Source organism: Ovis canadensis, chromosome 1 (assembly GCF_042477335.2).
Source record: "Ovis canadensis isolate MfBH-ARS-UI-01 breed Bighorn chromosome 1, ARS-UI_OviCan_v2, whole genome shotgun sequence".
In the NCBI taxonomy this organism is placed as follows: domain Eukaryota; kingdom Metazoa; phylum Chordata; class Mammalia; order Artiodactyla; family Bovidae; genus Ovis; species Ovis canadensis.
The window spans coordinates 91131884-91157981 of NC_091245.1; the positions used below are offsets into that span (position 1 = coordinate 91131884).

Here is a 26098-nt window from a genome sequence, read left to right on the forward strand (position 1 = left end):
TAGAATTTTTATTTTTTGTTTTGTTGTTTGGTCCCCACAATGAAGCAGTATTTTCAGTCATTAAGATCCCTGAGAAAGATAATGGAAGAAAAGATACGCCTCTTATTCTTGAAGTTAATGCTCCCATTTTCCTACCACCTTCAACTTTTTGTATTCATATAAAAAGTGTTACACAATGTATTGCAAATAAGTAATGCAAATGAAGGATAGAAACTTTAATTTGGAGTAGCATTATGTTTCATGCCATAATACAGTCTTATTTATACTAAAAGATGTTTGCCCAATATCTCCAGCCATGCCTTTTGTTGTCTGGTTGCTAAGTTGTGTCCGTCTCTTTGCTACCCCATGAACTGCAGCACCCTAGGCCTCCCTGTCCCTCACCATCTCCCAGAGTTCACCAGAGTTCATGTCCATTGAATCAGTGATGATGCCATCCAACCATCTCTTCTGTCATCCTCTTCTCCTGTCTTCAGTCTTTCCCAGCATCAGGGTCTTTTCGAATGAATCGCTCTTCGCATCAGGTGGCCAAAGTATTGGAGCTTCAGCATCAATCCTTCCAACGAATATTCAAGGTTGATTTCATTTAGGATTGACAGTTCAACCAAAAAAGCAAAAATGCTTCCAGGAAGCACTTATTTGTAAAGGAGCTTGTCATACTTTCACACACATCTATCTCATTTACTCCTATTTCGGACAGTTCTAACAGGCACTGGGTTTTCTAGCCTATGATAGTTGATAAGAAGCAACAAATTAGAAAAAAAGGCAAGTAGTACTGTTAGAGACAGGAAGACTGACAATTCCAAGAAGGGATAGCTTTTGTGTACAGCCGTTAGTGGTAAAGGAAAAGTGAACCTATAAGCAGACAGCATTTCGAGCTGTTTAGGAGTCTTTGTCTTTAGTGTGCTCCAAGAGCCCTTAAGGCTGATTGAACATCAGCCTGTTAAATCATAGTGCTATAATTTACCAAAATGATAATCCTGAGTATTATTTTTAAAAGTAAATTATGCTGGATACACTCTAATTAGCAAAACAGGGATTTCCATGTACAGAAAAAAAGAGTGAATTATACTGAATAAATACATAAAGCATTGTCATACCCAAACTATTGGGCTTAATATATACTGTTACTATCTTATAACTTTTGCAAAGAGCCCCTTTATCAGAAATTTTGTTATTGTTGAAGTTCACAGTTCAGAACTATTAGTGCTACATATTCTGAAAAACAAAAGATATTGATGATGGCTCAAAACTGTATATATATGACTGGACAGAAGAAAACTCCAGTGTCTCCAGTGCTCCAGGACTTCTTTGCAATTAGCTTGCAGGACTTGATTCTCCTCAAACTGCTGTGATCGCCCTGCACATCCTATAAATTATTTACACCCTGATGATGCTAAATGGCTGCGTTAATGGCACCTCTGGCTCCACATGATATCAAGAACTTAAATAATTCATCTTTTATTACAGCTGCATCCCAGTAGATTAGCATGAGTGAGAGCTGAGTGTCACACTGAGCTAAGGCCTTTGCTCAGGTCTTTTTTCTCCAAATATCATATCAGTAAATATTCAGATATTAGTGCTGTTAAAAAATAAAGATTATTGACTGTTAGAAAGCTAGACTCTTTAGGTCATGTTTATGAGGCATTAAATTGCTTCACCTATTTAAGTGTATTTTAAGGATGCTTCAAGGGGCGAATCTTGGAAAGACAGTTCTCCATTTTAGGACTTTCACTTGAGAAACAAGCTAGTGTTTACTGAACTGAACGAAATTAATGACTGGCCATTGGCAAGGACAGTGTGAGACCTTAATTTTCAAAGTTACTCAGATTGTTAATCTCAAGGGTTTTATATCTGATATTTGAAGTCTTCAAATTTGTCTTCTTTGGACTTTTTGGAGTACTTTTTTTTAAAAAAAAAAGGCAAGCTTATGGAGAGCAAGTGTGTGTGTGTGTGTGTGTGTGTGTATGTGTATGTACGTGTGCGTGCATGCATACACACCTCCGTATGCCTGTGGGTGTGCTAAGTTGCTTCACTCATGTCCGACCCTTTGCAACGCCATAGACTATATAGCCCACTAGGCTCCTTTGTCCATGGGATTCTCCAGGCTGGAGAATGGTTACCACATTAATACTGGAGTGGGTTACCACGTTCTCCTCCAGGGGATCGTCCCAACTCAGGGATCAAACCTACATCTACTTATGTCTCATTGGCAGGCAGGTTCTTTGCCACTATTGCCACCTGGGAAGCCCCTTCACACGCCCATGTAACATTAAATGCCAGAGTGAAACTAAGATATAAAAAAATTAATTTACACCTTTTCCATGAAGGGTAGTAGTTGAGTTGATGTTGAATTCGTGTTTACTCTTGTGAAGTGACTCCACAGAGTACTATAAATGCTGCTTTTGAAAAAGACAAAAAGATAACTGAAGTTGACAGTGGTTGTAACCTTAGCACTTGCACAGTACCTGGCATATGGTTCGGTAAATGCTTATTGCATAAATATCTGATGATCAGATCAATCCGTATAATTATAGTTACACACCTGATAGTTTGATAGAGCAGCTCTTTGATTTATATGATTTATGGCACCCCACTCCAGTACTCTTGCCTGGAGAATCCCATGGACGGAGGAGCCTGGTGGGCTACAGTCCATGGGGTCGCTAAGAGGCGGAGACGACTGAGCGACTTCACTGTCACTTTTCCCTTTCATGCATTGGAGAGGGAAATGGCAACGCACTCCAGTGTTCTTGCCTGGAGAATCCCAGGGATGGGGGAGCCTGTTGGGCTGCTGTCTATGGGGTCGCACAGAGTTGGACACGACTGACGTGACTTAGCAGTAGCAATGTATGATTTATACTAGTTGCTTTATATAATACTGCTACTTGGGGAGCGGATTTTGGTTTGCTCTATTTTTTAATCTGTACTATGTGGATTTGTGGCAGAAAAGTCCAGAGAGCCTCATTATATGGGGTTCTGTGAGGCATATATTCTTAAGACAGCATTAGTCTGTAGAGAGGCTCCAGAGTTTTTCAGGTATCTTCTGCGTTCCACTGAAAATCCTTAGAGGTTCTTCAAACATACAGAGAAAATTATTCTTTACTCCAGTCAAGACACTGGACAGTTTTCACTGATACTGAATACATAGTGGTTTATTCTATATATAAGTTGAGTTTCATTTGATTGCTTTAGATTTCTTTAATAATGGTTTTCTTTAAAACTGATTGTCTGGTCATCATTGACATCCATGAGAGAACTGTAGGGGATCGTACAGCCAAAAGTTATACTGTCAAGGAGATTAGGGTTTGGAAAGGCATTAGAGGCACTGAATAAAATGAAAGCCCTTAATCTGTAAAAGGAAAAAAACCCTAATTTCCAGAAAGCATGAGATATAGAATTAAATCATACTATGGTATCCTACTATACAGATGATGTTAGCTCTCTGTTTGCCAGACCAGCCACCTTGAAGCAGAATATGGAGTATCTAACTTAAATTAGAACAGTTGAATTTCTCCTTCAGTTGAAGCACCACAGTAAATAAATATCTTTTCGCTTGTATAAATATGAAATGCTGTGTTTATTGTTCAGTAACACGTGTGAATTGGATGAAAGTGTCTGCATAAGGGCAGCAAGAGACACACAGATGTAAAGAACAGGCCCTGTGGGAGAAGGCTGGGATGGGATGATTTGAGACGATAGCATTGAAACGTGTGTATTATCATATATAACATAGATGACCAGGGCAAGTTTGATGTGAAGCAGGGAACCCAAAGCCAGCGCTCTAGGACAGCCCAGAGGGAGGGGGTGGGGAGAGAGGCGGAAGAGGGGATCAGGGTGGGGGGCACGTGTATACCTATGGCTGATGCATGGCGAAAACCATCACAATATTGTGACATAATTACTCTCCAATCAAAATTAAATAAAAGAAAGTGCATATAAGATTTTTATGTGGAGTGAATTCATATTTTTATTTCTTGACATTTTCCAGCACATCCCTCCATTCATGAGTGTCTTTGAGCTGATATCTGGTGCCACATATCTTAGAATATAGATTTTAGAACTGTATGGAAAAGGCTTTAAAACTATGTGAAAAAGTGATGGTTGGATCTAGCCCTAATTACATTATGGTGTAAATTAGGCTCTTACATGAAAGTGGCTAGGTTTTACAGATGCACAGACAGGAATCTAGCTGAGAACAAATTGTTCTGCTGTGATAGAGACATCGTTCAAACTGCATGCATCTGTCAGCGGCCCATGGTGGCGCAGTGAGATAAAGTGATCTGTACTGTGTCTCTAGTGTGCCCCACTGCTAACCATATTGTAGTGTATAATACATCTCTTGGGCAGACAGCTTGTGTGGGCTGGATTCCATCTCAGCCTTGAAAAGATGCCAGAAAGCATCAAGGTGAATTTTTAAGCCTATTTAAATATTTAGACTCATGACTAAATATCAGTGAAATCTCTGCTGTATCTGATTGAAGTGAGATGGAATTTCAAGAATACAAGAAGTGAGATGGAATTTCAAGATTACAGCTTCCTCGCTTATTAGCTGTGTGACCTTGGATTGCCACATTATTAATTTTTCCATCTGTGTCTGTGTTGGGAAAGTGAGGATTGTAAAAGTATTTACCTCAAAAGGTGGTTGTATGGATTTAGACAGTTAATACATATAAACTGCATAGAAGAATGCGTGGCACTTTATAAATGTTAGCTGTTGCTGCCACTACTATCATCACCATTAAGGTAACTTGGAGTGAGATGAATTTCCCTTCTCTGAAGCTAGATTCCCTTTTTAAAAAATTTTTTAAGGAGGACTGCATCTCTATCAGGGATGTGGTCACCCTCAATTCTAAAAAATAGAAACTCGCTGTCTTGACTAGTGAAATCCAGTCCATCTTCAAGTTTATCTATAGTTAAAGTGTAATACATATGTGACATTTATACTACTTTAGAAGTGCATATTTTTATTACTTTAAAATGTGTATTTCTTTCAAAAGTATGTAGAATATAGTGCGTTATAATAAAAAGCTATAATATAATCACTGGAAGGGATGAAGAAACCGTATCACTGAAATGATCTACAAGATGTATTGTTAAGTGAAAAAAGCAAGAGGCAAAATAATGTGTAAATTATTCCACCATTTGTATAAATTTTTTCTGGCATATCTGACAGGCTATAAAAGAAATGGTGTTAAATTCACTTGTTGATGTTGGGGAGGAAAGTTGAATGGCTGGAGAAAAGTGTGGGAGACTTTTTACTGTACATCCTTTTATAACTTCTTGATTACTGAACCACAGGAATGTATTTCCTAGTGAGTAAAAACAAAAATTAGAAAGCCCTCAAGAAAACTGAAAAAGCTATTTTGAAATCTAGGTGAATTTTTATTCATCCTTTGTAAACATTTTTTTATCTATGCTGCTCAGATTCATGTTTGATAGTGCTTTTAGATTCCTGTTTTAGTTTCATTGTTTTTTCTTTCCTTTAAGCGTGCTTTCCAACATTAACCTAAGAATGGTCTTTTGTCCCCCATTTAGGGATTTGAGTCATAATCGGTTGTCTAACTGGAACATCAGCTTAGAGTCTCAGACATTACAAGAAGTGTAAGTTATTTTTATTTACTTAAATTTACATTAAATTCTTTGAGGTGATTTGTTGAATTGGGAATTGCAGAATATTCAGTCCAAAAATGTCAAAGAAGAAAAAAAAAATTTGAAGGAAAGAAAACTTTAGATTAAAATATGTTTAAAAACCTAAACTTATGTTTAGCTTTGTTACTATCACGAACTCTTTGGGTATTATGCCATTGAGTTGATGATTTCAAGTTGTAAACTGCATAGAAATACTATTCTACTTCCAAGGGCCCTAAAGTAAGATTTTTCCCCTCTTTAGAGTGGTGTGTGTGTGTGTAGATATATATTTTTTTACCAGAGTTTTAGCCTTAAAACTCTGTCGTGTAAATTTATTTAATTTTTACCTTTTGACTTGTCTGAGGTGGAAGTGTCATGTCTGAAGTAAATTTAAATGAAATACAGTATTTTTGGTATCATTTGAAGTGTGTTGTTTAATGTAATTCAATATTCTACTTCACTGACATTTTCCCTTTAGTACTGAAATGTATTATTACGTAGTTTTTGGAGAGGATTTCTAAAATATTATTAATGTAGTTATTGCGTTGTGATATTCTTAGAGGCACAGCTAAACACCCCAGAATCAGATGAGTTTTTCTTTTGAATATCTTTGTGTCAAAGGATACTTCGTGCTCTCATTGTTTCTGCATTCTCTTCTTCCCTGCCTCAAATTGACCACCTCTAATCTGCTGTGGACTGAATGAACAATTAACAAGCTTATTAGCTGAAAGAATAGGCCCTGAGGAAAGGAAAATGCTCAGTGGGAAGTACATGAGCTTTATTATATATTGCATGGACTTCGTTACTTCATTTGGTTGATAGGAGGCATTTTACTCCTGGCTTCTTTTCTGTATTCTAGATGTTGAGGTTGCTGTATTCTAGGTTGAAAACCAGGTTGGTGAAATGTGATTGCATTAGATTTGCACTAAAACAACTGAGATAATCTGTTAGGTCTGTGGTCTCAAACAGCTTTCTCTAACTTTGAGTAACTTAAAAAAAAATTTGTGTGTGTTTATTTTAAAACTGTATTTAATAACTAATATAACTCTTGAAAGAACCTTGCTGGGAATTAAAAATATATAGTGTTGCAAAATATTTCCTAACCTTTCAAATGTTGGTATCAAATTATAGTTCTATACTAGGAAAACTTGTTAATTAAAATTTCTAGTTTCTCAGTAGAATACATTTAGTCTGACTCATTCTCAGTCATAGGCTTTTTTCCAAATGTGGCATCTATTCTAAAGAATATGTATTAGCTAGAAACTAGAACTCGAGAGGTAACATTTCCCTCACTAAATTTTTAAATCTATTTTTCCTCCTATCCAGGAAAATGAATTATAATGAACTAACAGAAATCCCGTATTTTGGAGAACCAACTTCTAATATTACTCTCCTCTCATTGTAAGTAAATAAGATGTCAGGTCTTTTAGTTAAATTGTGAATAGTACACAGTTTTTCTATTTTTGTTTTAGGGACCCTTGTTGTTAACCGTAGTTATTTTTGTGCTCTAGGGTGGATCCCTGGCAATAGCTTCAATGTAATCTTTGTTTTGTAGAGTTCATAATATAATCCCAGAAATAAATGCAGAAGTGTTCCAGTTTTACCCTGCTCTCGAGACTTTAGATCTCAGCTCAAATCTAATATCAGAAATCAAGACATCTTCATTTCCTCGAATGCAGCTTAAATATCTGTAAGTAAAATAAGAGTTTAAACTAGATTTACTTTGAAGTGCATGTTTATTATTCATTGATACCCAGATAATGTCTGTTGTTTATTGTGATTTTGCTTGTGTGAAACAAACCTAGGTTAGATTTTTTGGTTTTTTTCCCTGCCCTTGAAGAAAGAGTACCCTATTTACAGAAAATATTAAGTATCCAGGGCAAGTTTTGAGATTTAATTGTGGATTGTGTTTTGCTAACAGTTTTGTAAAAGATAAATGGTAGTGGTCTGTTAAATAGCAGCTTACTCTGTGTGGTAATGATGATAATTAGTATGTATGGAGAAGGCAATGGCACCCCACTCCAGTACTCTTGCCTGGAAAATCCCATGGACGGAGGAGCCTGGTGAGCTGCAGTCCATGGGGTTGCTAAGGGTCGGACATGACTGAGCGACTTTACTTTCACTTTTCACTTTCATACATTGGAGAAGGAAGTGGCAACCCACTCCAGTGTTCTTGCCTGGAGAATCCCAGGGATGGGGGAGCCTGCTGGGCTGCTGTCTATGGGGTTGCACAGAGTCGGATACGACTGAAGCAACTCAGCAGTAGCAGCAGTGTTTTACAGTTTACAAAACATGTTCACACTGTTTCAGCCCAAATGAAGTAGGTATTACCCTTGTTTTGTGTTGAAGAAGCACAAAGCAGTTACATGATTTGTAAAGTTGTTTGCAGTTGCTAAGTGGTAGAACTGGCACTCAGTCATAGACTTGGGGCAGCTCCCTTTTGGTAGAATGCTGATTTAGTTTCATTAAATTTTTTTTGTCCTTACCTTGTTCATTTTAGGAATTTGAGTAATAATAGGATAACCGTCTTGGAGGCTGGTTGCTTTGATAATTTGTCAAGTTCCTTATTAGTGGTGAAGTTAAACAGGAACAGAATTAGCATGATTCCACCCAAGATCTTCAAGCTACCTCACCTCCAGTTCTTGTGAGTAACTGAATAGATTGATTATAAGAAGATCATTTTTTCTTATAGTGTCTGTTTCTTTTTATTATTTTTACGGCAAAGCAGCAAACCAGTTTTCTGACTGTAAAACAATTTTTTTTTAAGGGAACTTAAAAGAAACAGGATTAAAGTTGTGGAGGGTCTCACATTTCAAGGGCTTGACTCCTTAAGATCTTTGAAAATGCAACGGAATGGAATTAGCAAACTTAAGGATGGAGCTTTTTTTGGCTTGGATAACATGGAAGAATTGTAAGTACTGTGAACTAGAATAGGAGATTGTTAGGAAAGGAATCTTGGACTTTTCAGTGCTAAACAGCTAGGATAGTAACTTTAATTAAAACAAAGTATTTTAGCTTTTATGTGAAATCAGTTAAACTTTAAGCTTTGTTATCTAACCAGTATTTTTGTTATCATTTTTCCAAACATTTCATCCAAAATGTTTATATTCCTTTAATAGTTTGGTAGGTGAAAATTATCAGAATTTACCTAGAACCAGGTATACTATATCTTTTGGTGAGTTTGTTTTATAGATACATTTTAAACAGTCTCACCGCTTTCTTGCACTAAATCTAAAGTAACATATTTATGAAAAGAATTTGTTCACTTGGGTTGAGCAAAAGTGTATGGCTCTCTGTTCAAGCCTTAATGAAGATTTTGGAATCTCCCATTGCAGTGCCTTGTTTGAAACATATTTCCTCCTTTCTTTCTCTAATTCTGCAGAGAACTGGAGCATAATAACCTTACAGAAGTGAACAAGGGTTGGTTGTACGGCTTGCGAATGTTACAACAGCTCTATGTGAGCCAGAATGCTGTTGAAAGAATCAGCCCTGATGCGTGGGAGTTCTGCCAAAGACTGTCTGAACTGTGAGTGTGGGATGGGATTTCAGTGGGGGGCTGTGAGACTAGAGCAGATTGAATAAGTCATTCCCATGGCTAGTAATGAAATCTAATATCCCTTTTTATTAGAAATTTGAAAGCCCTAAATTTATCATGTAAGTAGAGTAAGAATATGAAAGTTGAACTGAAAGAGAGTGAATTCTCTACTGTTTACCATGTTTCCTGTTTTTAGTGATTTGTCCTATAACCAGTTGACCCGTCTGGATGAATCTGCCTTTGTGGGTCTGAGCTTACTGGAGAGATTGAATTTAGGGGACAACAGAGTCACTCACATTGCTGATGGTGTATTTAGGTTTCTTTCCAATCTGCAAACACTGTAAGTACATCTGTCCTTTTGGGTTTTTTTTTTGCTGACTTTTTTTTAAAGCAGTGAAGCAAAATAACTAATGAATCTACAAATTTATGTATGTTAATGTTTTGCAGTTCTTCTCTGCTGTGCCATGGGGCAAGACAGTCTTGCTTATCTCTATCCCTATACATAAATTTTACTTATCTCTAGTGATTTTAGCTTTACTTGAATTCTGAGTTAACTAAACAACAGATCATCTCTTACTGTGGAATAATGCACAGTTGCTAGTGTCAAGAATGCACATTTTCTTACTCTTCTGACCTTCCGCTATAATAGTAGTATTCCAGAACTATCGCTTCTCGTTCAGAAGAATGCAGGATGTATTATGGGAACACCCCTGGCCGGAGACCTGCTACTGTTAACACTTTGCTGCATGATTTTGGACAGAAAAAACTAACATTTATTAATGATCTGATATGGGTCAAGGGCTTTCAGAGTATTAGGATATTATTGCTCTTTTCCATATTGGAGGACTGAAGTTTGGAGAGATTAAAATGATTTATTTAAAGTCATATCCCTTGTAAATGTTTGGGCCAGGATTAGAACCCAGGTCTTTTTTATACTGAAGCTCGTGTGATTTTTTACTTTACTGCCAGACAAACAGAATCACTTAACCTTTCCTGGGTGTTATTTTTTTTCTTTATCTTTTTGTTCAGTGAAGGATGGACATAGGATTAGGTAGTTGCAAAAGGCATTATCAGCTCTGTGGTTCTCTAAGTTGAATGTTTTATCTTTATCATGGAATATAATTGAATGAAGAGAGATTTTAATGAGATACAGTAATCTCAAACATAGAGCATAATAAAGTAAGAATAATCAGTAGAATTTGTAGATTGTTAGGTTCCTGAATAGGGGACTCTTTGGTCATCAGGGTTAGTTGATAAATGGACTTAGAAGAGAGGCAGGTTCCGAACTTTGGGACCTAACCATCAGTGACAAAGTGTGATGATTTTGTGAAGATGTCTATGGGTGCACAAGTGTGTGTGTGATTTTTTTTTTAACTTAATGAAATAGTCCTCCTTTAGATTTGACCTTGAAAAATTAAAAATGATTTTTTTTTCTACATTATCAGAGGTTAAATTAGATCAGTGCAATCTCAGGAATTTATTTCTTTAGGAATTTATATTAGAAGCAGCTGTAGCCTTTTGGCAGTGCATGGGATGGCAGACAGGTTCTTTCAGTACAGCACTGATTATTGCTTTTAGTATTAAAGCTTAGGAAAGTAATTGCAGCAGTAATAACTAATGCTACAAAGATAGTTAAGGCAGAATTAGGAACAGACCTGAAATATTCTGGCTTTGGATCAATGCTCTTGCCAGAGTAGATATACTTGTCACTCACTTTGGTGAGTGAGTTCTGTGGAGGAGTGCAGAGTCCTGCAGAGTTGAGCCATCAGTTGTTTGTTCTTTGGTAAAATAAGATGATCTTTTGTAGCTTTCACTTCAAGTAAAGACGTAGCTAAATGGGAAGAGTGGTCTATCTCCTTACTATTATTCACATAACTCTACATACGTCTTACAAAGCAGAAAGCTCTGTGCTCTGTTCTGAGATGACTTAAGGAACAAGAGTGACTAAATGTCTTTAACTGGATCTCCCCCATGAGGACAGGATGCAGTGCAGTTGCACCTTCTGAGAATGGAAGAATGGATTTTTTAAAGACCCATATTTTTTCTTCTAAAGAGAGCAGAGTGATCACTCTAGCACATGGGTATATCATTGTTTCTTCCCAGGGGTCATGTTTAATTGCTGTTGAGCTGTGAAGCTCTCTGTTGACATTAGTTTTTGTCAGGTTTGAGGTCTCAGGGGAAGGTGCGGGTCACTCCAAATCCCATCAGTCTGAAATCAGATTGGTAAGCCATACACCTTGCATCTTGAATTCCTCCTGCTTTTTGTAGGTCCTTGATTAATTTCTAATATGCTAACACAGTTACAGGCTATTAACTAGAAAGATTAATACTCTTAGCAGGTTGCTTAATGTATTTATCAAGGTTGGCTTTAATTCTTAGCTTATGAGACTGAGCGCTTGCATGCTTATCTCAGTATTCTTTAAAAAGAGGAATTGAATATTTATCATAAATAACCTTTAATATAAGGGTCAAAATTAGCATTGCTATGTCAGGATGATGCCTGATGGTGTGATGGTCATGCTGACTAAAATAACCTGTCTATCCTTGACACTTTTGTAGAAACTTAAGAAACAATGAAATTTCATGGGCCATAGAAGATGCTAGTGAAGCCTTTGCTGGACTCACAAGTCTCACTAAATTGTATGTAGTTTTCACATTTATGTATGTTTACAAAGGTCAAGAATCAGTTGTAAATGTGATTGGATTGTATCTATTTATGGCTAGAAAGTCAGCCTTCTGACTCATCCACTAAAGGAAGAAGCTTTGTTGTTTATTAATGTTTTTGTGTTTTGGTTTGTTTTTCTTTCTCTCTCTTTTTTTTTTCTGTGTGTGTGGTGGGGCACTTTCTCTGAAAGAGCATTCCTAAGGTCACTTAAAGAGAAGTTATTTGTGGAACTAAAATTTCAGTTTAAGTAAAAGAAATGCACTGAAACCACAGTTGAACCAGTGATCTTTTTAATCATGTGAGATTTATGAGTAATTTAACTAGCAAAAGAGAATTCTCTCAAGTGATATTTTAGATCTCCCATTAAGAATGTCTCCAAGGCTTCACACTTGCCTGAATTTCTTTGACTGAATGACTTTTTGCTGAGAAGGGAGAAACTGGGAATATAATCCAGTTTATTATTGAAAACCACAAGCGTTATCTGTGGTCAGGATAGTTGTTTACAGGTACCTCACTGAGCACCAACATGTTAATAGATGCCTTTATTCTATGCTTTGCTTTGGTTCATAATAAAGATTCACAACTTTCTTAAAAATGCATGTTAAGCTTATTTTCACTTTTTATAGGTAAATGTTTATTTTAATGAACTTAATTTTGTTTAGTGGAGAGCTTTATTAGAAAGGTTTGTTTGTATTTCAGAATCTTACAAGGAAATCAGATTAAATCAGTTACAAAGAAAGCATTCATTGGTCTTGAGTCCCTTGAGCATCTGTGAGTATTTATCATTCATTTTGACTAGTATATAAATAATCTTTGTTGTTAGCAGAGGTTTTCATGACCATTTAAAGGGTTTATATAACTTAATTGTAGAAATGGTGACTGGGAATGTTTCATTTCTCTTCATTTCAGAGATTTGAACAACAATGCTATAATGTCTATTCAAGAAAATGCTTTTTCCCAGACTCGCTTGAAAGAATTGTAAGTAACTTAAGTATTTTTTGTCACTAATTAGCTAGTTATCCATGCTTGTTGTGTACATGTGATGAATATGACCCAGATATTTCCCAAAGCACACAATTCAGGCAGGAAAAAAGAAAATGGTAACATTCAGTTATTTTGGTGGTTGGATGTAATTTAAAAATAACTCAACATTGAAAAGCCCAGAGTGTGTGGCTCTAAGACCTTCTATGTCTTTTCCTATGCTGCTGCTGCTTATAGTTAAAAGAGACCTTAGCACCACTGCTCATGCCTGATGTTTATCCTTCTGTTCCTTCTTTATTCCTTTCTTCCTTTTTGGACTATTGGAGACATGTGTTCTCTTGGGGTGGCTTACAGTTAAGATATTACATAATTTTTTGGAGGTGATACAGCACTTTCATTTTAACGGTCAGAGAGGATGTCTGTAATCTGTTCAAACTACTAAAATGTTCCGAAACTATTGAATAGTTATGATAGAAAAATACATATCATTTTAACCATTTTTTATTCATGATTAAAAAAAAATTATTCTTATTTCCTAGGGGGGTATTTCCCAGGGGAAGGGTGGTTAGTTGGGCACTGCTATTAATTTTAAGCTCTGGTGATTTGAATATTTAGCCACTGGTGAGAATCAGTGAGGTATATCAACTTATCTTGCTTTGCCAGAAGGCTGCTCAAAGGGAGGTCTGTGAATTCAGAGTGGATTCATGACACGATAAGGACAGAAATTCAGAACACACGGTCTTAGAAACTTTAAGAACAGTTTGACATTACTATGACACTTTTGTTGAATTTTATAAAAGTATTGGTCAAAACAGATTGAGAATTTAAATAATTGGTCCTTGTCCACATATAGTTTGCGATACACTGGAAGTATGTGAGTTCAAACTGTCTAGGTTTAGATTCTTGTTCCATTCTTTATTGCTATGTATTTAGCCTAAGACTCAGTTTCCCTTCTCAAAATGGGAATAGCACTGTCCTCAGGGTTATGTGAGGATAAAATGAGATAATTTGTTTGTTCGAGAAATATTTATTGTCATTTGCTATGTAGGATACTGTTCTAAATGCTAAAAATGCAGCAGTGAACAAGACAAAGCCTCTGTCCTCACAGCATGTTGCAGTGAATTCTAAAGGGAAATAAATTGCGAACAAGTAGGCATATGATATCTCATCAGGTAATGTTCTGGAGAAAAAACTGGGTCAAAAGTGGTACAGAGTGACAGGGGTTTTTATTTGAAATAGTAAGGGAAGGCTTTCCTAAAGATAACAGCCTTAAAGCCAGGCCCTTAGTGAGATGAAGTGGCAAGGCATTTTATACTGGGGGAGGGGCATTCTAGGCACAGGGAAGAGCAGGTGAAAAGACCCAGAGGTAGAAACTTGCTTTTTGTGTTTGAAATATAGCAGACACACTGGGTATGGCTGGAAGACAAGAGCGAGGGGGAAAGTGGTAGGAAATGAGGGCAGAGAGTTAAGCTGCCCTGATCATGTAGGGCCTAATAGGCCATGAATAGTTAGGATTCCCCCCACAAATGCTTTAGAAAGCTTTTGAGAAGATGTTTCACATAGAGCCTGGCACACAGTAAGAGATGAATAACTAAGATAACAGCAAAAGTTAAAATATAGAGATCATTTTTTGTCACTTTTTGCCAGATTTTTAAAGTGCCTTTTTATTGTTTTTGGTCTCTTGACATACCTTAAGTTATTTCTCTTAAGGCCACTTGAACTTGAAAAGGCACAACTTAACTGCATAACAGTATATCAGTATTACCAGTTTTCGGTTGTGATAATCTGAGGGCCAGCAAGAAAGTTTTAATTCTAAAGAGAACTCTGTTTTAAATATTATTTATATAGTAGGTGAAAGCAAATAACTGTAGTTTCATTCTTAAGAGAGTCATTTGGTAATTTTGTGAGTTGGTTTCAATAGGCTGCTAATGCAGGAATTCTAATACTGATTTTTTTTTACTGATAAGCTTTAGTTGCTCTTAAATTTAAGTCATGTTTATAATACTGAATTTGACATCACCATTTATTAAAATATCTCTTGATACTGTTTTGTATCCTTCCCAGTGCTTTGCAAAAATATTGAGGGGAGATGGGAGAGTCAAATATAAATTAAAAATTGTTTTGCATTAAAGTTATATAATCATGGTAGAAAATTTGATATTTAAACCAAGGGAGAGAAAGACTCCGAATCCTCAGTACTGAAAAGACAGCCACTGTTAGTATTTGATGTATATGTCTCCATGTACTTGTGGAGAGAACACAGGGTGTACTCCATTGGTGAGACAGGGTTCATTAGCTTGTGAAAAGTGGAAAGACGCAAAGGAAGTGGAAGTGAAGTGAGCTAATGTGGATTCTGTGGTATCTGGCCAGGCACTGTGCTAAATGCTTTATTCAAAACAATCTTTGAGGTAGGCATTCTCAATCCCATTTTCCAGAAAAAGAAACAGATTTTGGAGGCATTCAGTATCTTGTCTAAGGTAAGTAGTGAAATTAGGTTATGAGTCCAGGTCTCATGAGCCAGCTTACATTATACCTAAGAAAGCATAAATCAGACCGTATCATTCCTTTGTTCTTAACTTCCCAGTGTATTCCAGCACATGTAGGAAAAGAACAACTCAGGTTCTTTCCTAAGTTTATAAAGCACTTGCATGGCCTGGTCCTTCTTGCCCAGCTCTTGGAGCTTATTCCCATTCTTGTCCCTTCACTTTCTGTGCTCTGGCGTCAGCGGCCCCCTTTCTTTTCCTGGAGCTTTTCCTCGTAGATGCTTTTCCGAAGCGTTGGCCTCAAGGTGTTTGTGCAGTTTCCTCCATTTGTGACACTCTGACCCCAGATCACGTGATTTGCTTTCTTGAGTCTTTTAGGTCTTTGCCCAAATGCCATCTCTTCAAAAACTCTTTCCCTGACTGCTTTATCTAAACTGGTAGCTGCTGTCTCTTAAGTGGTAGCTGCTTTCCTTCTGTCTCTGCCCAGCTTTGTTTTTCCTTGATAGGACTTAACTTTGTAACTCCACTTTGCATTTGTTTGTTTATTGCTTGAGTCTAAATATACAAGCTTTGAGAGGGCGATGGTGCCACAGCCTAGAACAGTGCCTGGCATATAGTAGTCTCAGATATTTCTCTGTGAATGAATGTGTATAGCATAAGAATTCTTAAATGCAGAAGGTAGTCTTTGGCCTGCTTACTTAAAATTGCCCTTGATAAAATATGGCTTTTGGGGTACCCCTAAAGACTGTTTGAAACTTCTTTGGAATCAGATCTTAGGTATTTTTATACCGAACTATAAAACTGCTTGAGGATTTTAGAGATGCACACAGAGCAGGTTATAATATTGTCAAAATCACTTGCTTTCCCTGGTTCCAAGGGGATGGGACATTTAAGGGTGATTAAAAGAAAACGCTGACTTTTCAAATGTATTTTATAGGCCTATTATGACCACAAACCATTTTTCAGTGGTTCTTAGTTTAAGTTGTAGTACATGTTGCCACAGGGCTGAAATGTTTTTAATCTTGATGAAATAATTTGAGAATAATTACACCCTCTCCACAACAAAGTTGTCTCTTTGTTCTAATATATATAGTAAGCTCTTCCCCAAATTTCTTTGGGAAAATTTTTAGACCTCAGAAATTTAAAGGAAGGCACAGTGAACATCCATATTCCATTTACCTGCATTCATCAATTCTTAACTAATTTGTTACATATTTTTCTCTCTCCCTCCTTCCTTCTTTTTCCTTCCCTTTCTCTCCATTCCTCTCCCTCTTTCCGCACGCACTCATATACATATATATACTATTACTTTGCTTAACCAGTTGAAAGTAAGCATAGACATCATGACATTTTACTCCTAAAATATCTTAGCATGTATTTCCTATGCAAGGTTATTTTCTTGCATAACCGCAATACTATTATCACACCTAATGAAATTAACATTGATAAAATAATATCTAACATGCAGTCGATACTTAGATTTCCCGTGTCCAAAAAATGTCCTTTGTAGATATATTTTCTTAATGAAGTATCTCACTCTCCATTTGACTGTAATGACTCTTTAGTTTCCTTTAGACTAAAAATAGATCCCTTACCCTTATTCCCCAGCACCTTCTGTTAGTGTCTTTCATCACACTGTCATATTTCAGGAAACAAGGTTGACTGCTTGAATTTGTTTTCTTATGGTTAGAGTCAGGTTAGGCATTTTTTTGGCAAGAAATCTGAATAGATATGTAGTAAGCTTTTAATACTGGAGAAACTTGGAATGAAAAATAAAGAGCAGTTATTTTCCTCTTTATTTCTACAGGATTCTGAACACAAACAGTTTGCTCTGTGACTGCCATTCCAAGTGGTTGCTTCAGTGGCTGGTTGATAATAACTTTCAACATTCTGTGAATGTAAGCTGTGCACACCCTGAATGGCTTGCAGGGCAAAGCATCCTGAATGTGGATCTGAAAGATTTTGTCTGTGGTTTGTATTTTTGTTTTAAATTTCGTATCTTATTCCTTACTGTCTTAACAACAGAATTTAAAAAATGTAAAGTAGAATGCTTTCCCACTAGCTTGTTTCCATTTCTTTACTTTTTTCCTCTAATATTGTAATTGTAGCTTAAATTTTGTGTTCTTTGACTTAATATAACTTAGGCAGTCTTTTTCCCTCTGTGTATTCTTAATCATTTAAAATAATGACAGTATAATAGCATCTTTATGAATGTAAGCCTTTTCTTTTTAGGGGATTGTTAGCCTTAGAGTAAATAACTAGTAAGATTCCTGCATCAAAAAGTATGAGTTTGTTTGTTCATGAGTTCATTCAGAAGTATGATTTTATATTTAGTAGATCTTGAAAAAGTGCTCCCAGGCGTTTTCAAACAGATAGCACTACTTTATGTGGTCACCAACAATGTATGGATGTACCAATTTCATTTGTTTTCTACTTTTAATACATTTTCTTAAGACAAAACAGCAAGGTTCGGCAGTTTTTTGGAGGAGAAGAGGGGACATAGACAAGTTGTCATAGACGAGTTATCTTAATTCTAACGCTTAATCGCCATTTCAAGTATACATCTGTATTCTCATTTTGGAGATTTTTCTTTTACACTTACATTTCCTTTAAAGTAATTCTTAACTTTCACAGAATGGAACTTTTAGATCAGTGTATCTGTGTTGCTGTTAGCATTTAGATACCTGTATATTGCCAGATTACTTAAATGCTTAGGACATTTGGAAGTTAAGGTACATAAAATACTTAACTTGTTTTTACTAATTTTAAATTTGTTTTTACTAATTTTAAAGAGCCTAGCTACATTGCCATGAATGCCCTTCTGACTTTACTTAGTTTTAAATGTAAACATACCCTATATATGACACAGTGAAATGTTACTGAGTAAAGACATTTCGTTAAAAATTCATATACCTGCTTCTCTGAATCAATTCAATAACATATTATTATTTATGAATCTATAGTTTATTAGCCAGTCCTAAGCCAGTCTTCAGTTGGACTTTTGACATATTTGAAATTTTTCACTATTTTAGTTGAAAGTTATGTACAAAGTACTTTCAGATAGAATGTTTTATTAATAGAATATCTATTTTTATATGTTATATATACACAAACACATACATATACATACATACAAAGGGTAATAGAATTAAAGCTTATTTTAAAATTCTAATTTAAGTTTTTGCTTTTGCCAGTAACCGGTAATACTTAAGATAGTGCATTCTAAGCATAAGTGACAGTAAGGGAGGGTGGGAAGAATACTAAGCCCTGAAGTTTGAAAACCTGGGTTCCATTCCAGGCTGAGCTGCTGATTTATCTATCTTAGAGCAAGTCATTGACCCTTCTGGGCGTCATTTTCCTCATGTTGAAATAAGGGAATTGGGTTCTAGTTCTGTAGGCCCTTTCAACGTTATGACATTTTGTCAACAGAACATACAGTTTTATATTATTTTTTTTTTAATTGAATCTGTAGAAGCAAAAATAAATAAGTGACTTGGCTCCTGCCCTGTATTTTTTCCTCTTAGATGATTTGCTCAAGCCACAGATAAGAACTCATCCTGAAACCACAGTTGCTCTGAGAGGCGTGAATGTGACTCTGACATGCGCTGCGGTGAGCAGCAGTGATTCACCCATGTCTGCTCTGTGGCGCAAAGACAGTGAAGTCTTGTATGATGCTGACACTGAGAATTTTGTTCGTTATCAGCAGCAGGCTGGAGAAGCTCTGGAATATACTAGTGTCCTACACCTTTTCAGTGTGAATTTCACAGATGAAGGAAAATATCAGTGTATTATTACTAATCACTTCGGTTCTAACTATTCTCATAAAGCCAAACTGACTGTGAATGGTAAGAAATTATGCTCCTGATGGTTTTATAGTTAGAAGGATTTTTCATGTTTAATTTTTGAACTTTTGACCAAGAAGATTACATTAAACCTGACACTGGGTGAGGGTCCTTACTGTTTTTGTCTTTAGGATTATGGTAGTATACAGGCTGGATTGTTAATTTACCCACTTGCTGTCCCTAATTAGTCTTTGACTGAGGGGTAAAGGTGAATTCCATGGTTTCAGGAGATGAACTACTCTCTTTTGTGTTTTTGAAAAAATATATATTTTTAATTATTCATTTTCTTTCTAGAACTGTAATTCTGCTCTGAAAACTATAAAATTTATTCCTGACACTGTTCACAGGGCCATTCAGTAACTGGGAGTATTAACATTTCTGGGACCATTGATCATTATCATTGTCTAAATGTAGTCAGTGAAACCATTTTTGAAAATAATGTTCTTTTTCATTGTGTCTGTTGAAAAAATAAACAACAGCTTGATTGGTCTATTGCCTATTAGATTGAATAACTACAGCACTTCAGGCTTTGTGCAACCAAAAGATGTACATGTGTTTGAAGGCATAATTTTTTTTTTTTAATCATGCATCTCTTAAGTAAGGAATAGTAAATATTAAGTGCTAAAATATGGGTTCAGAAAAGTTTATGGCCTCAGCTTTTTCTGTCCCTGTCAAGGAGATCAGGTAGATTTGTCATGCATTCTGGAAGAGTTAGTCATCACTGTACGCCATGCTCTGAGATTCTTAGAGAAAAGATGGCCTCTGAAGTTACTGTCAATGCAGAGAGCATGTCTTCTCAAAGAAATGGAGCAGCACAACAGTTGGCATTTTGCTTAGTAGATTCTCCCTTGTGTGCGTGTGTGTGTATGTATATATATATTTCCCCACCCACTATCTTCTGGTGATCTTTTTTGGAACAGAGATGCCATCTTTTCTGAAAACTCCAATGGATCTAACTATTCGCACTGGTGCCATGGCCAGATTAGAATGTGCTGCGGAGGGGCACCCTGCACCACAGATTTCCTGGCAGAAAGATGGTGGTACTGACTTCCCTGCGGCTCGAGAGAGACGCATGCATGTCATGCCTGAGGATGATGTCTTCTTCATTGCAAATGTGAAAATAGAAGACATGGGGATCTATAGCTGCATGGCACAGAATATAGCAGGCGGTCTCTCAGCAAATGCCTCGCTCATCGTGTTAGGTATGTTTACTGCTTTGTGGGTCCATACTTCTGTGGGAGTCCTTTTATTGTGGATCAACTCTTGGTCTTAATGCCAAGAAAAATCTCAAGTTAGATTTCAGTTGCGATCCTTCTTTGTTTCATTGTTCTGCCAATTTTATGTGTCAAGCTTGGATATTAGTGGAACAGTTAACTGAAATCTGGGGAAATTTTGAGGGCGGAATTGGAGATTTTTATCCCATGAATTGAAAATTCAAATCCCTTTACCCTGTTCTGTTTCTGTCAGTTTTCTACTTCATTATATGTTTTTTCTACGATTCATAGTGAATTTTCATCATACTGCTTCAGAGAACTTGAGACAATTTAACTTTTTCCCCCTTCATAAAAAAAAAAAAATTAGTAAAAGATGAAAAGACCTGTCTTCTGGTTAGATTTCCCATTTTCCTTCCAGTGTGCTCCTGTTAATCCTGTGCTCTGGTACAATGTCTTTTCCCTGTAGATTTCCCCTGATAAGCCAGTTTTTTCTTATTAGAACATTTGTCTTTATGGGGCTCAAATCAAGGCAAATTCTCTTGGCCTCCAGATGTTAGGGTTTTTAAAAATGCGTTGGTTTGTGTAACTAGTTGTGTAACCAGGAAAATAAACTTATTGTTTAAAAATTTTAAGATATGCAGAAAATTTGAAAAAAGGAAGGAAAGTCACTCAAACCCTGTTTAGATTTTTATATATTCTGGACTTTTTAAAACTACTCATCTTCATGTGGTTGTGTATACCTACTTTTTCCACTTAATATTATATCACAGGGTTACATTGTCATTGTCTTCATGAAATATGTGACTGTACTGTAAATTACTCATTTTTCTGCTAGATTTTTTCATCTTTAAAAATTACAATTAATTTTGTAATAAACATTTTTTGTGTATGAATCTTGACTTCTTCACCTGGGATTGCTTGCTCTAGGTAGAATTCCTGAGAGGAGATTTAGATTTTTTTGAGGCTTTTGCTTTTCTGAAAAACTTCTAATCCTCCCATGAGCTTATGAAAGTGTTTATTTCATCATAACCTCATTAGTCTAATTCAGTAGGATTTTAAGGATAAAATTGCCTGATATTTTTTAAATGTATCTTTCTGTTAGAGACACCCTCATTTATTAGACCCCTGGAGGACAAGACAGTAACCCGAGGTGAAACTGCAGTATTACAGTGCATAGCTGGAGGGAGTCCCACCCCTCGCCTCAACTGGACCAAAGATGATGGACCTTTGCTGGTGACAGAACGGCACTTCTTTGCTGCAGCCAACCAGCTTCTCATCATCGTAGATGCTGGGCTAGATGATGCTGGGAAATATACCTGCATTATGTCAAACACCCTTGGGACAGAACGTGGTCACATTTACCTCAATGTGATTTCATCCCCCAACTGTGACTCTTCCCAGAGTAGCATTGGGCATGAAGATGATGGCTGGACCACAGTTGGCATTGTGATCATTGTTGTGGTCTGCTGTGTAGTGGGCACCTCTTTGATCTGGGTCATTGTTATTTACCACATGAGGAGGAAAAACGAAGACTATAGTATTACAAACACAGGTAAGTGGTATCCGGTTGACCTCTGTGGCTTTTGTCTGAGTCAAAATGTAGTGAGGAGTTTTGATACCTTATGTGTGGTAGAGGAAGAGTTTTTCTGTTAAAATGTCCTGCTTCCTTGATGTGATGGGAGCTCTCTAGTGAATAATTTTAAGAGTTTCTAGACAGTCCCCCCAGACTTTGCTCTCATAAACAGTTGCAGTGCACCTTCTTTCTTTAATTCCTAAGGCTTATTTCTCTTGTAAATTCCTGTGGGAAAGAGTGGAGTCCTTCTGGCAGCGGTCAGTCTTTGACACCTCTCACTCACCCTGAAGCCCTGTGAGAGAAGAGGTACGATGCAGCCAGATAGATTGTGAAAGTGCCTCTGTGGACTGCAGACTTTAGGTTTTGTTTCCTTTGCTAGTACTTTTAAAATGAAGCTTGGGGGAGAATTCTAATGAGAAATAATTTTAAGAGAAAATTCTAAGAGCTTTTGAGTTCCTGGGTACATGACATTTTCCTGGTCACTAGTACAGAAGTAGAATACATTTGCAAAATAGTCTTCTGAGTGTTGACCTGAATTACTTAACTTTAATTGAGAGTTACACATATCTCTTTTACAGAGGAACTCAATCTGCCTGCAGACATTCCCAGCTACTTATCTTCCCAAGGAACACTGTCTGAGCCACAGGAAGGCTACAGCAACTCTGAGGCAGGCAGTCATCAGCAACTTATGCCTCCTGCCAATGGATATTTACACAGAGGCACTGATGGTAATGACTCTTCATTGTCTGTGCTTCCTGTTTCAGCCTACCTGGTTGGGTTTAGTTTTCAGTGGATAGTCTTCCCCACTAACTTGAAGCAGTATTTTAAAATAAGATACACAATGAAAACATTTGGATCCATGCAAGATAGGATGAAAATTGACTAGAGTCTTAATGGAGGAGAAAATCATTTGACAGAAAGGAGGAATACTTTTTTTCAAAAAGAAAAATAGTTAACATATATTGAATGATGTTTACTATGTATCAGAAGCCATTTAAATATTTTTACATCTGCAGACTCAGTCCCTATGACAATCTATGTATTCAGTACCAGTATAATCACTAATGCACCGATTAGAAGACTGAGGTACAGAGAAATTAAGACATTCATACATGACTACACTTAGTGATCATTGAGAGGGAGAAAAAATTCAAACCTAGGTGATCTGTTTCTACAACCCATATCATTAGCTAATCTACTACGTGACAAATATAAATTATAAGCAGATAAAGAGAAAATGACACATATACAGTAATTATTTCCTTGTGTGTGTGCTAAGTCATGTCCAACTCTTTATGACCCAATGAACCGCAGCCCACCAGGCTCCTCTGTCCATGGGATTGTCCAGGCAAGAATACTGGAGTGGGTTGCCATTTCCTACTCCAGAGGAACACATTCTTAAACAAGGGATTGGCGAACACAGCAAAGGCTTCCAAACCAAAGTATTGTTATGGGAGAGAGATGGTCTAGAAACTTCTCTCAGGTGTCTTTTATCCTTTTCAGGCATGAGCACCCTTCAGACCACGTCCAGGAAGTTTGTTCTGTCTGCTGACAGGTAGACATTCACTCAGGTTTAAAGGGTATTGATGATTCTCAGTATATATTGGAGAGCATCAGAGAGAGATAAAATAGTTAAGATATAAAATAATGATTAAGAGATATAAAATAATTAAGTTCTAATAATTAAGAACCTAACTTCTCAACAGTACTTTTCTCCACTCCACCCTTCCCATGGGGAGTGACAGAGCGCAGGGAGGAGAATTAAGGGATAGAATTGGGTTTGACTCAGTTCTTCTTTCCAGCCATGTGGTCATGAACAAGTTATTTAAAATCTGAGCTTTAATTTCTTCATTTTAAAAATAAAACAACAATATTTTATAAAGCATTTCTCTCAAGATTCTCAAAGATTCTTTGAATGAATCTGTGTAGTACTTCAAGTACTAATCAAATGGAAGGTCTGTTTCATTTCTACAGGGATTTTTTTTAGACTGGGTATTACTAGAACTTCTATGTAAATCCACAAATTGGATTTTCTATTGAGTTTCCATGGAAAGGATGGTATTTCTAGCTTTTTTTTGGCTGCACTCAGCAGTTTGTAGGATCTTAGTTCCCCAACTAGGGATTGAACCGGGGGCCGTGTTAGTGAAAACACCAAATTCTAACCACTGCACTGACAGCGAAGTCCTTAAAAGCCTCTACTCTTTGCAGTTGGTAGGAAATAACACTACTTTCTGGGTTAAACTTAATTACTTCCAGTTCTTTTCCAATTCTGACAATTCTGTTGCTTGATCATGAATAAGTAACTCACTGTCTAGTTCTTACTTTCCTTTCTTTTATCATTCAATTTTCAAACACTTAATGGTCCAGGGAGCTCATTATTAAACTTTTACTTCTACCAAACACACACTTGTCAGGCAGGACCCGTGACCGTCAGAAACTCTAGGAGTCCTTTTAGCAATTAGCAATTAGTGTTGCTTAACCTCTTGACTCGTGAAAGTCATAGGGGCTTTCGTGAAGTGAAGTCATCCTAGCTTCTTGTTCTCTGCTTTAGTTTGCTTAAGCCAAACATGTGTCCTGTAGCACAGTGCCAACCTTATCTTGGCTTTCTTGATTTTAGCATGACTTTATTCAGGCTGGACAAGGATGATTTAATGTACTATTCAAGAGCGTGCATGCTGAATAAACTCTGGTTAGAGGACCAGAGTTTAAGTTTCAGCTTTCCAATGGGCAATACATCTTTGGGCAAGTTACCCAACCTCTCTGTGTTGTAGTTACTCCGTGTATAATATAGTGATAATAATTAGTACTTACCTCGTAAGCATATTATAAGGATTAAATAAATTAATTCACAGAAAGACCTTGAAACTTCATCATGTTTATAATGTAAGTTTTGAACAAAGGCCAGCTGTGATGACAGTGATGACAACTGTTAGAGAAAACTAATGATTGGCAAAACTGAGTCCTGAACTGAAGGGTGTTTGGTTTCTTTCCCATGTTGTCATTAGGTGGCACTGGCACCCGAGTTATCTGCTCAGATTGTTATGACAATGCTAACATCTACTCCCGGACCCGAGAATACTGTCCGTACACCTATATCACTGAAGAGGATGTTCTGGATCAGACGCTGTCCAGCCTCATGGTCCAGATGCCCAAAGAGACTTACTTGGCACATCCTCCCCAAGATGCCACTACCCTGGAGAGCCTGGTGTCGTCAGCAGATAGAGAGAGATCTGCCTTTCCCACCAACCATGAGAGGATGAATGAGAAGAAACCTTCCTCCACACAGATGAGCAGTGGTAAAGGGCACAGCGTTGTTTGTTGTTTTGGTTTGTTTTCACTTCCCCCTACTTGATTTCTCCTTCTATCATGTCCGTAGCACTCTCATTTGACAGAAACAAAAAATTGGTATACTGTGATAATTAGCTACTTACAGACTAGAGCCAGAGATTTTTATGGAAAGAAGTCTGAAGTTGTAGGATGAAAACAGTTTTTGTGGGAGTAGCAAGATCTTATTTCTAAAGATTCAGGAAAAGTTACAGAAAAAGTTTATATAAAAAGTTTCACATAGGCAGTACTTTTTTCTTCCATATTTATTTAAATAATGGAGACCTGAAATACCAAGGATACAATAATCTGGGCATAATGTGGTGAATATTTTCGCTTCTATGATTTAAAAACATTTTATTTGGTTGCTGTTACATCAGGTAAATGTTGAATGTCAGTATGACTTGGCAACTTGGCAGGTGTTTGCTTTCAGTTGTATTGTGCAGATGAAGAAGAGGAACACAGGTTGTATTGTGAAGATGGGGCATTTGAGACAACCCAGTCGGTAAAGCAAATCAAAACAAAGCCAAATGAAACTCTGTCTAGACCATGAAGGGCACTCCTGAGTATGTCTTCTTATCCATCCAGGCTCTTCATCAGCTCTCACCCTCTTGTCAGCCTGGAATGGAAGAGCACTGGAAGCTGGGTGGGGCTGGCCACTGCAGGTTTCCAGTGGAAGGCGTTGTGCGGTGGTGTCTCCAGGGATGGTTCTGGCTGGAACAAATGGAATAGCATGGACTTTTCCTGTGTGCTCTGTTGTTCTCTTAACTAAGTTTTCTGAAGAGGGTGCATACAGGTCAGAGAGAAATACCCTGTTATTAGTCCCGTCTTTAAAGTTCTGTGTCCGTGAAACAAA

General features: G+C 36.9%; 1 protein-coding gene across 5 annotated transcripts in view; it reads left to right on the forward strand.

Annotated features, from left to right (window-relative positions):
- The window catches only part of LRIG2 (leucine rich repeats and immunoglobulin like domains 2), a 63773-nt gene that overhangs the window by 31675 nt on the left and 6000 nt on the right, over positions 1-26098 (forward strand). For all 5 annotated transcript variants that reach the window (XM_069601024.1, XM_069601031.1, XM_069601039.1 and 2 more), the window contains 16 exons: positions 5533-5598; positions 6952-7026; positions 7181-7315; positions 8126-8269; positions 8393-8536; positions 9008-9151; positions 9357-9500; positions 11720-11800; positions 12525-12596; positions 12735-12803; positions 17097-17260; positions 18814-19134; positions 20052-20333; positions 21448-21897; positions 22497-22646; positions 24924-25214. In XM_069601024.1, coding sequence (XP_069457125.1) covers positions 5533-5598; positions 6952-7026; positions 7181-7315; positions 8126-8269; positions 8393-8536; positions 9008-9151; positions 9357-9500; positions 11720-11800; positions 12525-12596; positions 12735-12803; positions 17097-17260; positions 18814-19134; positions 20052-20333; positions 21448-21897; positions 22497-22646; positions 24924-25214 — 2732 coding nt within the window. The remainder of the gene's footprint in view (positions 1-5532; positions 5599-6951; positions 7027-7180; positions 7316-8125; positions 8270-8392; positions 8537-9007; positions 9152-9356; positions 9501-11719; positions 11801-12524; positions 12597-12734; positions 12804-17096; positions 17261-18813; positions 19135-20051; positions 20334-21447; positions 21898-22496; positions 22647-24923; positions 25215-26098) is intronic.